The sequence below is a fragment of the Salvelinus fontinalis genome, chromosome 2 (genome assembly GCF_029448725.1).
Source record: "Salvelinus fontinalis isolate EN_2023a chromosome 2, ASM2944872v1, whole genome shotgun sequence".
NCBI classification, from domain to species: domain Eukaryota; kingdom Metazoa; phylum Chordata; class Actinopteri; order Salmoniformes; family Salmonidae; genus Salvelinus; species Salvelinus fontinalis.
Window position 1 is genome coordinate 57,244,611 of NC_074666.1, and position 18,156 is coordinate 57,262,766.

Below are 18,156 nucleotides of genomic sequence, written 5' to 3' on the forward strand. Positions count from 1 at the left end.
TGAACAGCATTGGCACTTGGATTGGAACTGGAGCTTTGGTCTGATGACACGATAACAAAAAAAAGCTATTTTATTGTATTTGAACTATTTATTTTATACAGACAATACTTGCTCATCATTATCAAGGGTGTCAATCCTTTCAGACCCCACTGTATACACTGAGTGCACAAAGCAGTATGAACACCTTCCTAATCTTGAGTTGCACCCCCCTTTGCCCTCAGAACAGCCTCAATTCGTCAGGGCATGGACTCTACAAGGTGTCGAAAGCGTTCCACAGAGATGCTGGCCCATGTTGACCCCGATGCTTCCCACAGCTGTGTCAAGTTGGCTGGATGTCCTTTGGATGGTGGACCATTCTTGATACACACAGGAAACTGTTGAGCGTGGAAAAACCCAGCAGCGTTGCCGTTCTTGGCACACTCAAACCGGTGCGCCAGGAACCTAGTGATACCCCGTTCAAAGGCACTTAGATATTTAGTCTGGTCCATTCACCCTTTGAATGGCACACATACACAACCCATGTCTCAATTGTCTCAAAGCTTAAAAATCCTTCTTTAACCTGTCTCCTCCCCTTCATCTACACTGATTGAAGTGGATTTAACAAGTGACATCAATAAGGGATCATATCTTTCACCTGGATTCTCCTGGTCAGTCTGTGTCATGGAACGAGCAAGTGTTCCTAATGTTTTGTCCACTCAGTGTATATCACTGCCGTCTCATACTTTTTGAAACATAATATGGCACTACATTGTGAATCTCCCTGAAGGCAGGTGTGTGTGTGTGTGTGTCTGAGATTGGGTGTGAACAAGTGTGTGCGTGATCTACAGCGCTGTACACCCTACCTTCCTCGCAGGTGTCGCCACGGTAACCTGCAGAGCACGTGCAGGAGCCCTCGGAGCAAGTGCCATGGCCGTTACAAACTGGGTCAATACACTGGCCCACTGGGACGTCACACTCTGAACCCTTCCATCCGCTGTAGCAGATACACGAGCCCTTGTCATACTGGCCATTGCCACTGCACAGGACCGGGCAGGCAGCTAGACAACGTAGGAGGAATGCGACACAGCAAGTGAAACAAGGTGAAAGACATGGGCTTTAGGTCATATTTGAGTCATGCTCCATTTTTATTTCCGTAGAGGATCACTTATGCTGAGATTGGACTCAAACAAGTCATGGTGGCTCTTGTTACGAGGATCAAGGTAGGGGTAAAATATTCCACATTATACAATTTGAGTGATGCTTCACTTTTATATATCAGTACTGAGTCATTTACGTTGAGACGATTCTATTGGACATGTCTCAAAACAACTGGTGATGATTTTCAAGATAGGGGTCAAATATTCTACAATATACCTACAGAATACATAACCTGACAGCCTAGCGCAGTGATACCAAAGTACATACCTTTGGCACAATCCATGCCATGGAATCCTGGAAAGCAGTGGCACACGCCTGACATGCACTCTCCGTTTCCATGGCAATTCTGCGGGCATTCTTGCACTGAATCTACGATCGAACAGAAATAATTGAAACAGACAAGTTATTACAATCAAAATAGAAGATATAATATTATGTAGGATGTGATTGTTCCCACTCCTGTTTTGATTAGGCAAGACCTCCTACCTCATCACCTCTTACCTCCTTACCGCTCATAATTAGATACGTCTAAATAATTAACAGTCATTAACGCGTTACTGGAGGCTGAAGCGGCTACTCCTTCTATAGCTAATATAAAAGTCTGTTGCAATGAGAGTTGAATGCAGAACGTCAAGTGTTTGATGGAAGAATACAATCAAGCACTATAACGTGTGAACACATTGACATTACTCAAAAAGGGGCAGCTCCTGGGGGCATGTCAACATATACTGTAATGCTTATACAAAGATTACAGCTCAGTATTAAGAGGACAGGTAAAGAGAGATGATCTTTTGAAATTCTCTGTAAATATCCATTAGCAGAGAAACAGTTAGCGAAGCTTTAAACATTGTATATTTTTTTTAAATGCACAGCACAGATAATTCAAAAAGCCTCTGTGGCGTGACTTCTCACACATTATTCAAATGATTCAGTATACCAAAACTCTTTTTAGCACACCCCAAATGTCCTCAAACAACCCTCCCTCCTCCACCCCTCTGCCACAAGTGAAAACCTCCCCCATTACAACATTACTCATCCCCACTGCTCAGTTAAGTACAATTACTGTAATATAATTGCCTCAATCACTCAGTGTCCCTACGGCAGTACGCCAGTGGCAGAGGCTACTCCACCACTGTATGTTGCTGCCACTGTTGCATGTCCTGTGTGCCTCCCCATGGAGGATTAGAGGTTCATGGAAGCATATAAGGCAAATGAATAATGAGCAGATGTGTATTCATGTACTAAGAGAGTCTACTGTTGAATACAAAAACTCCACTTTGACCTTGTGCTAATCAATGTAGCCAGTAGCCAAGCCAACCCACCCATCTCAGCTCACTTTCCCCTCTCTTTTAGTCAAGTTTAAGCCCACGCCCTGTTCTGTTGCCCTTTGTTCTCCTTTCAGTAGCATCATCCTTCAGACCAGTCTTTCTCATCACTGGTTATAATTTCAACTGATCTCTAAATCAAAGATGTTGTTTCGTGCCTTTACTGCAGCAGAGCCTGGCTGTGTGCTGTGTAGAGATAGTGGTTTTCTTCGGGGGAGCTCCTGACAGTCATGAAAACTTCAAAACCAAAGCAAATGTTTTTTTTTTTTCTTGTTTTGTTCTCAGCTGTTGCACGCTTGTTTACTGTTAAGCGGTGGCGAACTGTGTGACAGCTGCAGCAGGTAGCTTTGTGGTTAGAGCGCTGGGCCAGTAACCGAAAGGTTGCTGGATCGAATCCCCGAGCTGACAAGGTAAAAATGTGTCATTCTCCCCCTGAACAAAAAAGTTAAACCGCCGTTCCCTGGTAGGCCGTCATTGTAAATAAGAATTTGTTCTTAACTGACTTGACGAGTTAAATTATTATATATTTTTTAAAACGCAGCTTACAGACGGAGAGGACTCCACAGGCATACATCTTTTACAACTCAATCTCTCCCGCTCAACCTTGCCAACACATTCAGAGTTCACTACGAACATCAGTCCAACCCTATCTGGCCAACAGGGCTGCAAACCTGGAACGGTGCATTTGTAGAACTCACTCAGAGGAGTTACTCACTACCAGAATCCAAAATGGTTTCCCTTGCCTTTACGAAGGAGAAAACAGAGATATAGAGCGGGGAAATACAATAACCAGCACCCACCTAGAGCCACGGTGCTGAAGGAGACAGACTCCTTGCCCTTGCCGTCATTGTAAAAGGCCAGGTGCCAGGTGCCAGGGTCCAGGTACTGAACGAAGATGGCCTCGTTCAGAACCACCGTGTGGATGCTGCGGCGCTCCCGAGGAGACTCCACCACGCTCCACTTCTCCTTCCCGTCCAGACGCTCCATGTAGTCATACTGAACAGAGAGAACAGGGCACGGCAGGACGTAGTCAATTCTGCTGAATCAACCCTGTTTATTAAATTCAGGTGGAATTAAATGTCAAGGTCTATAACATATCTGTGACATATGCAATATACTTCTATGATAGCTATATCCAGGTCTTAAAGCACAACCTATCTAGGTCTAAAACAATATAGATGGCCATTGCTGGGTACCTGTGCATGGGAGGGGGGCAGACCCTTGCGGATGTACACCCCAAAGAGTGCATCTTTGCCCAGGGAGATGTTGAACTTGAGGAACAGGGGCTGGCGGAGGTGTAGTAAGGAGCGCCAAAACACTCCTGGGGGGATGTCCTGGCTCACCCGCCGACCTACCTCCAGCTCACCTGTACTTATACTACTGTTCCTGTACACCCATGGTCCTGAAAGAGAGACGGAGGAGGGAATGGGGACGGGAGAGAGAGAGAGAGAGAGAGAGAAAGAGCCGGGGGTGAGTGAAAGAGAGAAGAGAGAAAGAGTAGGTTAGACATATCAAATCCAAGGTGAAGGTCCCTGTGAGTTTACCTCAGATCTCTTTTAAAGAACACCTCTGCTGTGATGAAAACCCAGAGGAAAGTCAATGTCTCCAGCTCACGGAGAGGCAATGCAAATATTTGTGTTTCATTGCGGGGGGAAAAACCAACATACAGATCTTGTTTTACTAAGGTGTGTATTTACGACACTATTAATCATCTCACACCGTAAAAGGGGTTTTAGATGAATGTTTACATTGTAGTACTGCAGGACGCGGCATCACACAGTTCCTGTAGCTCATTTTCCCTATGGGGACGGCGAAGAACTAAAGATCTGCCACCATTCTCCTCCTCCATCGGAGAGGGGGATTACAGTATTCCCAGACCTGTTTATCATGCAGCTCTCATGGGACTGAGGGGGTCGACAATAGTGAAGACTTTGCTAAATCATCATAGTCCGCCATCATCTGTAGTGCAACATACTGCATCTCTCCTTTAAAAAAAACGCTTGAGAAATTGGTGCAGGAACACGAAGTTCCTAGTATTAACTATAACTGCAAAGGTTGCTATCCCTCTCTGGTTTTCAGCAGTTAACCCCAAATAGTTTATTTTCCTAGCTGAGAAACCTCTGGCTGTATTAAACATGGATGAGGGAGAGAGATAAAGAAAGAATGGGGTGGAGAGAGAGAGAGTGAAGGGAGATACAGATGAGGTCCTAGCTAGCGATCTGTTCCTCCCACAGTATTAAAGCAGGGGTGTTATTCCTCCTGAACACATCAGGCAGATCTGCAAAGTCCTCCTGACAGTGAGGATCACAGACACACAGCGAGAGAATCACACTAACCACAAAGCTCTGGCTCGCCTCCAGCACAGTCTCGCAGCTCCCTCTCTATGTCTTTACTGCAGAGTGACCTCAACTCATCTAGACACCAGGATCCAAGCCCTGGAGGTTAGGGAAGCATCGACCGTTTAGTCTGAGGTCTGCCTCACAACACAGTCTTATGAAAAACTGGTCCCAGTCCTGCCAAACCCCGGAAAACCCAACGCGACTGCTGTATCTCTCAGTAGAGAGGCGTTTGATGCCATTCCCAACAAATGACAGATGTGCTCTCACTCATATCTTGTCCTTTCCACAACCTTCTCTAATTACATGAAGCCCAGCAAATTCAAACGCTCAATTTCCACGTCTGGCTTAAACAAACTAGCTTGGCCCAGACATGTGTGTGTGCGTTTGTGTGTGTGTGCGGGTGTGTCGGCTCATCAGACAGCCCATGCTTGGCGGCTCCTCAGAGCCACTCCAGAGGCCCTCCATCAAAGCCAACGTCACGCTGTTGGAAAAACACTTCAGAGTACGAGTTCACAGCTCGAGTCTCCGAGAGCGATTTCACAGCTCCTTCCGCCCACACTACGCCTCCTCTAGTTGGATTAGATGGAATGTGTCGTTACAGTCCTCCTAAATTAAGACGTGCCTCTGACGAGGCCAGCAAATTCTACAGACCGAAGGGAGTGATATGGTGTTTTAACAGCAATCAAACAAATGTGCATTGGTATGTGTGAGGAATTACTAAATATTTATCTGAGGGCTGAAGACTTCCTTTCTAATGTGTTACTAATTCACAAGGGAAATGAGGCATTACAGGCACTATGGCGGACGGATGGTCAGCCTTGTGCCATCCTTTGATTGCGCTCCAACAGCAAACTTCAAAGCGCAAGGTAAATAACCTGAATTCTAATGCAATTGGCAAAGCTCCTTTAATAGAACCTGTGTAAGCTCTGTTGATGTGATTAGCATTCTATTAGGAGTTTTGCACCAGACGGGGTAAGCTTTGCGATAATTCAAACACTCCAGACAGCAGAAAAGGGAGAACTCGTTATAATTTGTTCATTAACAAATGAAAGCCAGGCACTTCTTGTTCTTCATTCTTGCACATTAGCAGGTTGTCGATTTCCACTACATCGTTCCCTCCGTTCTTAAACAAATCTAGCCAAGAGCTACCAGACCTCTAGCCCAGAGCTACCAGAACAGCCAGAGCCTCACTAGAACCCCCAGTACAGTCTCCAGTCATCCATGCAGCCTCAGTGTAGTGTAGTGGAGGGTTTCAGCACCATGGCCAGGGGCGGTAGCTGTGTGGACTCTGGCTGTTCTTACCTCTGCCTCCGGAGGGCACTGTTGCCACGTCGCTCCTGCCCGGCAGGCCAGTGCTCAGTCCGTTGTTGATCAGGTGACCATCGGCCGGTTTCAGCTGCCAGTTGAGCCCCAGCAGATTCAGAACTGATCGAGACACAGAGACAGAGACAGAGACAGAGAGAGAGAGAGAGAGAGAGAGAGAGAGAGAGAGAGAGAGAGAGAGAGAGAGAGATAGTTAGAGACAGATAGATAGAGAGAGAGCAAGATAGATAGAGAGCGATAGAGAGAGCACAATACCATAGTGTGAATATTGTAGTGTATATACCACTAATACACAGAGCTGAGCTGTTGAGCTGTGCTGGGTTGGGCTGGCCACAATGGCCAGACAGCTTTCCCACACAGGTGGACTGTAAGCCCACAGTCCAGGAGAACAGTTTAATAAGCCTCTCACTTCATTACTTAATCACAATGGCCTTTAGGTAAATCACTTCATTCCAATACTCAAGAGAAAACTCTTTAAAACAGCCATGATAGAGTTGGCTTTGTCTCATACCTTCCTGTATATCTTGATTAAAAAGAGACAAATAGGCTGAATCTGAATAATACTCAAATACAAATATATATAATGCTAGGAATTCAGTGACAAAGAGACATGAGCAAAGATAACTCCTCTTCTTGAGTTAATCAGCTCGTACATTCCATCGCTAGGAAAAGACCTTGGGTGAATATCTCAGCAATATTTCACCTACTCCCCAGAACTCCAATTACTGCTGCCACTGACCTTTTGCACAGAGCAAAACCCAGAGAGTAGAACATTCAGGTATATCAAAATTCCCCAAAATGTAGCTATTAGGTTGGGACGGGGATGGCATCTGCTTGAGGCACACGTCAGCCTCACTATAACAAGTCAGACAGATCAACACTCTTATTTTATAATAATAAAAAAAATTGTATCTTTATTTAACGAGGCAAGTCAGTTAAGAACAAATTCTTATTTACAATGACGGCCTACCGGGGAACAGTGGGTTAAACTGCCTAGTTCAGGGCCAGAACGACAGATTTTTACCTTGTCAGCTCGGGGATTCGATCCAGCAACCTTTCGGTTACTGGCCCAATGCTCTAACCACTAAGCTACCTGCCGCTCTCTATGATAGTATAAGGAACAGTAGTTGTCAGTCAGAGGTCGTAAGGTCATCTACATGACAACATGCAGAGTGGTCCAATGGCTGTGAATAACAGGGGTAGAAATGAAATCTACTCTACAAACGGCTACGTGGGGAGAGGCCGAGGGGGGTCTTAATATTCTACCCAGTCCCTCTTACCCTAGTCCACATGGATGCACACCAGCACACACACTGACATTGGTATGTACAGGACATTGGTATGTACAGGACATTGGTATGTACAGGACATTGGTATGTACAGGACATTGGTATGTACAGGCACAGCAGTATGCAAACAAGCATAGAGGCCACACGCAAACATATACACGCGCGCACGCACACACACACACACACATACACGCGAAGATGCAGACGTATGCAGTATCAGTGTTAATGACTCACCTTCATCTGTGCCCTACTATCCCAGCTAAACCCCCCCCCCTCCTCCTCAGGGCTGAGGCACACAGTAGGCTGAGGAGAATGAATGGAGCAGGATGGGCCCCTCAGTATAGCTCCTGTCTGAGCTGTTCAGCTTGACTTGTGGGCAGGCAGGCTATGCTCCTGTGCCACTCCACTGTCAACCTCTCTATCGTCACAGAGACGGAGCAGCCTTTCTTCGCTAACTCCATTTGCTCTCGCGTTCTCGCTCTCGCTCTCGCTCTCCTCTATCTGCTTATCTGCCACAATCTCTCTCCTTCAATCTACCTCCATCTCCACATCTCCTTCATTCATCTTCGCTCTCTGCAGCCTTTCTTTTCTCCCACGGCAGTCACGAGGCCTCTGTCCCAGATACACTTTGCTATCCAGACATTGGGCTGCTGCTGCTGATCCTGGCACAGATCAGGGACAAAGAAGTCCAGGAACGTTATCAATAATAAGCTCTTCTCTGAAAGCTTTGTCTAAATGGGACACAATTCACTGCATTTCTGTCGATGCCGGCAAGAAACCTGTGCCTTTCTACTCAGCCTGCAGAGGGCGCCCTTACTATAAGCCATTGCGGAGTTCAAAGGGGAATTTTTGATAAGGTCTATGCATGGGGAGCCATCCTGCATATCGACTCCGTGTTGCAGCGAGACACACCTCTATACAGCAACGGCGCTACCTTCCTCAATCCAGGACGGCGCCAAGAGCCACATACAATCAATTGTCCATTATAATTAGACCATTTAACAACAATCAAAATGATGCCATTCTAAAAATAGCACTTCTCAATGACTATTTTCAAACCATCTCCTCAAGGCGTGCACACAGTCACCCTACATTTAAACACAAGAAACAAAACAAAACAAAAAAATCAGGCTGGCTGTGCAGCTATAGTTATGCACACTAGAAATTTGCCCATGGGGATGAGTGTAGAAGAAGAATCAGAGAAACAGGTACTTTGCATACATTAGCTCAAAGACAAGAGCTGCAGCACTGCGCTGCTTACTGCTTGCTGCCAGTACAACTCCCAAGGTTTACCTAGATAATCATTAGCCGATTGAATAAAAGCTTGTCAATGAGGCGAAGAGACAGTAAAAATAACCCTAAATGACAGGCGGGCCCCTCAAGCTGTTGGTCATCCTCCGTTAATTCTGAACAAGAACCCAAGTTCTGCCGAGGCATTAATAAATCCTCGCCTTCGGGTTCCTCCGCCCTCTCTAGCTTCTTTCCGTACAACACACGGTCTTCTGCAGGCCTCTCTAAAGACACACACATACATGTAAAGCAATGTAAGCGAGGTAATCAGTGGTTCATCGGTCTGTCAATGAACCAGCATGGCAAGTGTTAAATACTCTCTGTCGCTTCAATGCACTTAAGACTGCTTAATCACGTCTGGGGAAAATCTTCCACAAACTCATTTTCGGCCCTGCAATAAACATGAATAATTAACAGAAAATGTGTTAGATGAGAAATTCATGAGATGGTGCATAACAATTTATGTAATCTTTATCTATAATTCACCTCCTCAAAGTGATGTATAACATTACCTAGAGAAGTACTAATCTGAGAGATGACCTCAACTCTACCGGGAAGGCACTGTGAGTTCCCCGTCTCGGTCTCTGCCGCAGGAGCAAGACGATCCGACCTCAGGTCACATCCATCATCAAGGAAGAGCACAGAGAGACACCCCCGGTGGACTAATGCAGTATAATTATTTATTATTGGCTACCACTCACTTCAGTGGTTATGTATCAAAACTCAATGTGACGATCCAAAAAAAAGATCAAGTTGTAATACATTGGTCTGGGGAGTCTGATGAAATTCTATGAATCTAACAGGTGAAGAGACCTCAGTTTGAGGACTGAGACTGGGTGTGGCAGAATTTTTTTATTTCCGAATATTACGCCTTTATTCTTGTAATACCCACACGGGAGCTGCTCCCTCCAGGGGATTTCTCCTGCAAACGCAAACACAGCTAAGTCTAAAGGCTTTGAAGTTCAACTACAAAGTGGAGCAGACTCAGGGGCCAGGGAGGGAGCTTGCCGGGCCGGCTGAGGAACGGAAAGCAGGTCGTGCTGGGGATGAGGATGGGCCGTGATGTGATGGAGGAGCGTAGCTCAGGCCTGCTCGGGTTGGTCCCCTGGCAGGACCAGCCTCTGATGAACCGGTAATGAAAACAGCCGTGGGCCTTGCTCCCTGGGTGCCACACCTCCTCTGACTGATGCAACTAAGTGGCAGTTCACAGCAATCTGAGGACAGGATTACAGGAAGTTAAAAGCAGGTGTGCAGTCTGTGCAGCAGCACCACCACCACCACCACCCCCATCCCCGAGAGACAACTCAAATTATAGGTGTGTAAACACAGACGTTAGGCTCCAACTTTCACACACACACACACCATATTACACACAACTTTCACACACACACACACACTTATCAACACAAACTCAAATCACCAACACTCTGCCACACACAAACACACACACAAAATGCGCACTATGAAATAAAAAGCTTTTATTCCCACTGATCTCCCGGCGTGTTTCCATCTTTGAAGTCTGTTTGATTTGTCGTTCACAGCTTCTAGCAACACTGTTGTGAATACAAATGTGTGACTATGAGAATCGACAGTGTCTCTCCTGACAATGAAAAGCCAAGCCAATAACAGCAGCCCTTCCTGGGGTCTATCCGTCCCCGCTGCAGCGTTCTCTCCAATCCCTCCACAGTGTGCATCTCATCCGCTGCTCTATCCTTGACCACTGAGGGACCCCAGCCTCATCCCCTCACCTCTGAGAGATGATGCTACATGCCTGTGCTGCTGAGCCATTTTGTTGTCTGATCATCACCCTTTCTGCAGACCCATGGAATCTAAAAAGGATTACCCCCCCCCCCCCCCCCCCCACCCCACCCTCACTCGGCGAGGGCGAGATGTGGGTGTGAAGAGCAGCGTGACGAGATGGATCCAATCTATTCCACTCCGCTTGTCAAAATCCCTGAGCCCAACCATCGGTTCCCCAGACACCTTTTCTTTCTTCTATAATTACAACCTTCGTGTTATGAGTTTCTCTCTCTTACTCTTTCACCGACTCCAAATGGACCATGTCACCATCCTGCCCATGTGCAAGTGCTGAGGAGACAATTTGTGTGACAGCGTTATATACCCCGATCGGTCTCATGAAGGAGAGCAAGGGAGAACATCCACACATATGCCAGCAGCATACCACCCTGCATCCCACTGCTGGCTTGCCCCTGAAGCTCAGCAGGGTCAGTTCTGTCAGTCCCTGGATGGGGGATCAGATGCTGGTTGAAGTCAAATCAGTCAAATGTATTTATAAAGCCCTTTTTACATCAGCCGATGTCACAACGTGCTATATAGAAACCCAGCCTAAAACCCCAAACAGCAAGCAATGCAGATGTAGAAGCAGGGTGGCTAGGAAAAACTCCCTAGAAAAGGCAGGTACCTAGGAAGAAACCTAGGATAGGATTACAGTGGTTTTGGAGGGCCAGTAGGGGGCACTCTTCCCTCTGGTCTAAGGAGATCCCAATTTCAGGGCAGTGAAGGGGACATTGCCCTGCGTAGGGTGCCTTCTTGTGGAGGGAACGTTAAACAGGTATCCTGACTCTCTATGGTTATTAAAAGTCCCATGGCACTTAACGTAAGAGTAGGGGTGTTAACCCCGGTGTCATGACAAAATGTCCAACCTGGCCCCATTCCATCATGGCCACCTAATTATCCCCCTCATTCCTAATTGGCATATTTCACTCCTCACCTGATGTGTGGTGAAAAATGGCACAAAAATGGTTGCTGTGCATCACCCAGGTGGGTGCTACAGTACACATTGATAGTGGATGAGGTGAGTTTCCCCCTACTATAGAAAACGCCTTGAGTACCTCAGTTGGTAGAAAAGCGCTATATAAATCCAATCAATTATTTATTGCTATTATTATTATTATTATTATTATTATTATTATATCTGGAGTCAGGCCACATGCTCAGCCTCCCTCTCTACAGCTGCAGCTCTTGTACAGCTCATACTATATGCGTCTAACCGTAACCGGCCAAGTTCACCAATGGTGGCTGGCCATTCCAGCAATATTGCCAAGGCGCTCTGCTCTCTGCTGCTTTGAATCCGAAATAGACCTGAATTAACTATTACTATGCAGGCTGGCATTTGTTTATAGCGAAAATATGAAATTAAGTGGAATGGAAATAAAGTTGAATTTTGATTGTCATTTCTGTAAGCCAGAAGCAGAATTTAGAGTAGAATGAAGAGACGAGGACTCAGGGTTGTGGATTGTTTCTCTCCAGTTTAAAGCGTGTGCATTGTATAGAATATCTAACACATCCATGACATGCGGCATAAGGAGAATTTTCACTCAAAGCCTCATCTCCAAAGTAGGAAGGGACGGAATTTCAGGTAATGCTCTCTCTAGTGTACACCGGATTCATTCTGCACATTAAGTTTTGCCAGCATGAAGGTCAAAGTCTCCAAAAGCTTGGGGACATTGAGGGTCGTGTTTTCCAGGGCAGAGCCAGTCTGATGAGGCAGATATAAAAAAAAAAAAGAAAAAAATGTGACAGACTAGGCGTATTGATGGAGCACTGGTTTCACCCAGAGAGCCACGCAGGGCTGAGGACGTCTACCACCTGTCTCACATGTTTTACCACATGGCCTGTCACTAATGATGGACAGATGACTACAATCAGAACACACACATAAAAGTGACAACCGCCAACCCTGCTCCATCCCTGATACCGGAGAGAGAAGGGGATTAATATGAGTGGATGTGTGTCTGTGTGTGTCAGGTGGTGGGTTATTCTAAATATGCCCATTCTAATCCTGTTTTATGAGTCATTAGGTTGATTTCAGTGTCAATGACCCATCTTTCTTGGTTTCATATCATGCCTAATGAAAGCTCCTGCTTATGGCCAGAGCAGCAGCTCCAGCATCAGTTCATGCAGTGCACTCGGAAAGTATTCAGACCCCTTCACTTTTCCCACATTTTGTTACGCTACAGCATCCTAAAATGAATGTTTTCCCTCATTAACCTACACAAAATACCGCATAATAAAGTGAAAACAAGTTTAGACATTTTTGCAAATTTATTAAAAATAAAAAGAGAAATACCTTATTTACATAAGTATTCAGACCCTTTAAGAAATTGAGCTCAGGTGCATCCTGCTTCCATGGATCATCCTTGAGATGTTTCTAAAACTTGATTGGACTCCACCTGTGGTAAATTAATTTGATTGGACATGATTTGGAAAGGCACACACCTGTCTATATAAGGTTTCACAGTTGACAATACATGTCAGAGCAAAAATGGTCTTTATGATTGACCAGATTGGCCAGACGGAATTCACTCTACCATAAAGGCACATGACAGCCCACTTGGAGTTTGCCAAAAGGCACCTAAAGGATTCTCAGACAATGCCAAGTGTCACGTCTGGAGGAAACCAGGCACTGCTCATCACCTGGCCAATACCATCCCTACAGTGAAGCATGGTGGTGGCAGCATCATGCTGTGGGGATGTTTTCAGTGGCAGGGACTGTGAGACTAGTCAGGATCGAGGGAAAGATGAACGAAGCAAAGTACGGAGAGATCCTTGATGAAAATCTTCTCCAGAGCACTCATGACCTCAGACTGGTGCGAAGCTTCACCTTCCAACAGGACAACGACCCTAAGCACACAGCCAAGACAACGCAGGAGTAGCTTCGGGACAATTCTCTGAACGCCCTTGAGTGGCCCAGCCAGAGTCTGGACTTGAACCCGATCAAACAACTCCGGAGAGACCTGAAAATAGCTGTGCAGCTATGCTCTCCATCCAACCTGACAGAGCTTGTGAGGATCTGCAAAGAAGAATGGGAGAAACTAACCAAATACAGGTGTTCCAAGCTTGTTGCGTCATACCCAAGAAGACTCCAGGCTGTAATCGCTGCCAAAGGTGCTTCAACAAATAACTGAGTAAAGGGTTTGAATACTTATGTAAATGTGATATTTCAGTTTTGAATTTTGTATAAATTTGCACAAAACTCAAAAAAAATGTTTTTGTTTTGTCATTATTGGGTAGTGTGTAGATTGATGAGGGATTAAAAAATATATATATTGTTTTTGAATAAGGCTGTAACTTAACAAAATGTGGAAAAAGTTAAGGGGTCTGAATACTTTCCGAATGTACCGTAACGGGGATGAAAGTAGAACCTATAACAAAAAGGGGGTTTGGGAGGTGGATAGCTAAGCCTAGACATACTTGTCATTTATCTCTCCCTTTCATCATCGTTCACCAATTAGTGTAAATTAGACCTGCTGTCCTTTAAGGGGTGGAGAGAGAGCGAGAGAGACGCAGGAGGCAGCAGGAGCAGGGCTCTCCACTCTCCATCGCCATTCCCCACCTAGCACGATGATGCTAGACCTGCTCGGGCTTGCATCAGGCCTGCTCACCTCACCTGTGTCCTAGCAACAGTAAACCTCTCAGCCCCTTGGATGCGGTAGGCCTGTGAGCGAGTGCGTTTCACAACAAACCACAAGGAATATAAAAAGACCTTTGTGGCAAACGAGTGTCCTTAGAGGAATGGACGAGCGGAGAGACACAAGGACAACTGGTGGGTGTCAGTCTTTCATGATGTAACACCGGCCCTGTGATTGGCCCAGTAGCTCCTTACACTTCTACCCGTACACTGTTTCAGAATAGCAGATTTGGACACGCAGTGGCTGTACAATAACATGCTACTCATGACGTCAGAGCTCAAGGACTCATCTTCACTGTGCAGTATTGGTTTTGACTCGCCCCGATCCCTCATGCTGATTGGGGAAATCGATGTCTTTCGAAAGACGAGACATTGGACAAACAGCCGTTAGTCCAAATGTGCAGTTCACATTTCCATATCATAAAACTCATATACAGTAGTGTCAACGTTTATGATCACTATGCTATGTACAGTTAAAAAGACATTTGGCGGGGAACACGCATCTGAATGCACCGAAATGATGGCCTGCTTCTCTGAACTGCCTCGTGAAAGCCTAACACTGCAAGATCCTATATAGTAATTTAGCTAGCTAACCATGTTGCCAATAGAACACACTTTCAAATAATGCCCATCTGACCAGATCTGACCAGATTGCGATTTATAATGGACTGTTTTTGGAATGTGTGAACAACAACAGTAATTGACACGGATGCAGGGCTGTGTTCCAGAGATAACAACTACAAGTCTGCTTGCTCTAGTTCCTCAACGGCACAGCTAGGAGAGCTCAAAATAGCACCTTATAGTTGAAGACTCCTCTTTGAGTCGTAAAAGTGCATTCAAATTACGTAGGAACTGTGTGTGGCCACTTGGAGATACCAGTTATACTTCTCACTCAAACCCTTGTCATTTTTGTCTTATGTTGCACCTACCCCACATTTCCCAGGAATAATCTAGTCATGTTACTGAATGTATCCAGAGTATCTACAGATTTAGTTATCAACAAATGTGGCGAAAAGCACAGTAAATGTAAAATATGCATAAAATCAATAATGTAATGTATGGATTAAGTCTTGTGTCAGATGAACTGGTTTGTCCTCACATTTAATAATTTTCACATAATCTCCAATCTGTTCCCTTTTGATTGTTACCATGGTTATGCATATGCTTTCCATATGTCTTCTGTAAGAAACATTTCAATTTAGCCCTATCCCACGAGTGTATTGGGTTAAGAGGCATGCTATGCAGACTCAAAAGCATCCTAGCGTTCAACCCTTTCAGAGCATATTCTTTTGTCTCGAGTCTCTGAGAGAACTTCTCCTCAGACACTAATTCTGGAGTTCAAGAGAAGGACAGACGGCATCATTTTTTAGACGCTTATGAAAGAGGGAAACAGAAATGGCTCATATTTGTCTGACTGCTGCGTTTCCAGATGCATTAATGCAGATCTCCCTGGAACGTAGGCAGAGTCTGGGCTATGGCTGTGTCTGCGGCTGGCTATGGCTGTGTCTGCGGTGGAGAGCTCAGCTGCAGACGTCCAGGTTTGATTGCTTGTAAAAAGCCACGGTCACATTTACTTCTGCAGTTTGCACGCACGCACAGGGTTCGGTTCTGCTCAGAAGTCCGGGGCCCGCTGAGTATTGGCCTGGCCCGGGGGGCTGGATCGGAACCGCTCAGCCCGTAAAGCCTCGACACCCATCCTGGCGCTGGGGTACAGAGCGCTCTGCTTGCTGAGCTGTGGCCTTCCCTCCCTCGGTGTGCCTGAGTGCCACGCCATGCGAAACATAATCCCACAGGTAATGGGGGAGTTTCACCACGCACCACACACCAGTGCACACACACAGCCAGCTTCCACCCATGGCTGCCCAGAGACAATGAGCCAGCTCTCTCTCTCCCACTCGCTCTTCTTTCTCCCGCTCTGTGTGTGTCTCTCCAGATTTGAATAGGACAAGCGTGTCAACGCAATCTCACAGTGAATAAATATATCCACAATCATTGCAATTCCAAACAGTGAAGCCCTGAAAGCCGGGTGAAGTTGACTTGAAACCACAATACCACATAGGCTTGGCCACCACTACTAATGTATCTGTTTCTACCCCACATAGAGCCCTTAATACTGCACATTCAGGCAACTCACAATACCCCCCCCCCCCCCAAAAGGTTGGCCTTAGCTGTTATTATGTGACCACAGTGAGGCTCTTGATCGGCTCATCAAAGCCCTTTGATGCGTTTACTCTCATTTTCCACCTCCTCCTGCAGTGGGCTCTGTTCCCTCTCTCACTCTAGCGCTCTTACGCCTCAGTATCGACTGTGTCCACAGTCCTCTGAGGAGCAAGGCTCGGGGAGCGGCCCGGCTCCCTCTCTCAGCCTGGTGTGTGGAGCTAACAGCTCAGCTCAATGCACCCCGCAGTGCTGCGATGACTCACAACCACCATGTCAGATCCGAACACTGCCGGAGAGACCTCTCAACGCCGACTAGAAATCGCCACCTCGCAAAACAAAAACGCTAATAGTAAATATTGCGGGACGAAACCGACGATGGAGTAAGGCTAGAGTAGGCCGAGTGTTCGTGCAGCTTTTTCTTTCTGCGTGCTTCGTCCTCGGTCATGCGTTTGTCGTGAGCATGAATACATATTCCATTTTATAATAACCAACATAATATGCTAACAGGCACACATGGACTCATTGCAAGTCAAATGTCAAGCTAATTATGATATATGTGCAAGGTTCTAAAAATTGCTTTTCCATGTCAGGTGTCTGTGAATTTGAATATCATTAGTGCGATAGGCCTATGGTATTTCAGTCAACCATACCCTTGACAGGAATATTTTCAGTTGGAACATTTTCCAGTTCATTCCCAAACAGGGCCAAACGAGCCAAGCCAATCTGATAGCAGATAGCATATCACTATAACAAGGGGGGCTACAGTACTGTATTGTACTGTACTGTATTGTACTGTAGCCTACCTATGAAGTAGGAGAGCAGCACGGCCAGCAGGACGGCAGCAGCGATGGCCGACACGGCAGCACATTTCCAGCTGCAGTACTTGGAGGGTTTATTCAGCTTGAAGGAGCTCCTGGAGAAGGCGTTTCTGGGTAGCAGCCGCGGTGGGGGGGAGTAGACGGTCCCAGACGTCAGGGGGTACCCTGGAGACGAGCTGCTGAACAGGGGAGTGGTCCCGGACGGGGTTTTAAACAGGAAGTGCCTACAGCGAAGGAGAGAAAAGGGAAAGGAGAGAGAGACAGAGGCGGACACGGAGCGTTAGAATCAGCTGCTACATGGTCTCTGTTACCAATAGAATGTGCAAATTGTGTTGGAGTGAACAGTAGCTTTCAGAATATAATGAGACATCTGGAGCAATGAAGTGCCCCTCTATATTCCACCAGCAATTATTCACTGGTCATTTACATGCATTGATTTTCTTATTCACGCTACTCAAAGCGGTCTAAGGACTCTGAATTATACAGCTAAAAGCATACAGAATATACAGATTATCTCCTTCCAGACTCCTAGACCGGCATTTGATTATTATGCTCATTATCATCGTCAGTGCTTAGGCTAAGAATAAAAATCAACTGCTTCTTCGTCATCAGCAGTCTAATTTCTACCCAATGTGAAGAGGAGTAAATACTGTAGCTAAGTTAGTCTGCTTCGACAGTATCTCTCCCCTAGCACCTCCTTTCCGTCCCGTGCCCACTTGGCTACAGGCAGACCCCAGTGCCAGGCCAGTGCAATGCCTGCCTGTGCCAGGTGGGCGGCAGACCCCGCGGGGAGGTCTACGAGGAGGCAGATGGGATGGGGATGAAAGTGGAAGACGGTTGACCGTGCCGCTTTGATGCTGGTCGGAAGCTCTCACAAGCTGCTGCCCCACACTGAACCCAAAAACACTCTCCTCTCAGATCTCGTTCCACAGCTCCAGCCCGACGGGGAAGGAAGTCCAAAACCCCCCAGCATCAAACCTCATGGTGTCACTCCTCTCTCGCCTCAAAAAAACTAAATTTCCCTTCTATTCACTCGCACACAAC

The 18,156-nt window shown here is 46.2% G+C and overlaps 1 protein-coding gene across 5 annotated transcripts in view; it reads right to left on the reverse strand.

The window, feature by feature from the left end:
* LOC129821964 (teneurin-2-like) overlaps nt 1–18,156 on the reverse strand; it is a 263,621-nt gene that overhangs the window by 26,622 nt on the left and 218,843 nt on the right. For all 5 annotated transcript variants that reach the window (XM_055879759.1, XM_055879750.1, XM_055879767.1 and 2 more), the window contains 6 exons: nt 17,098–17,336; nt 6,104–6,226; nt 3,659–3,864; nt 3,263–3,458; nt 1,405–1,506; nt 843–1,037 (listed from right to left, as the gene is read on the reverse strand). In XM_055879759.1, the coding sequence (XP_055735734.1) occupies nt 843–1,037; nt 1,405–1,506; nt 3,263–3,458; nt 3,659–3,864; nt 6,104–6,226; nt 17,098–17,336 (1,061 nt within the window). The remainder of the gene's footprint in view (nt 1–842; nt 1,038–1,404; nt 1,507–3,262; nt 3,459–3,658; nt 3,865–6,103; nt 6,227–17,097; nt 17,337–18,156) is intronic.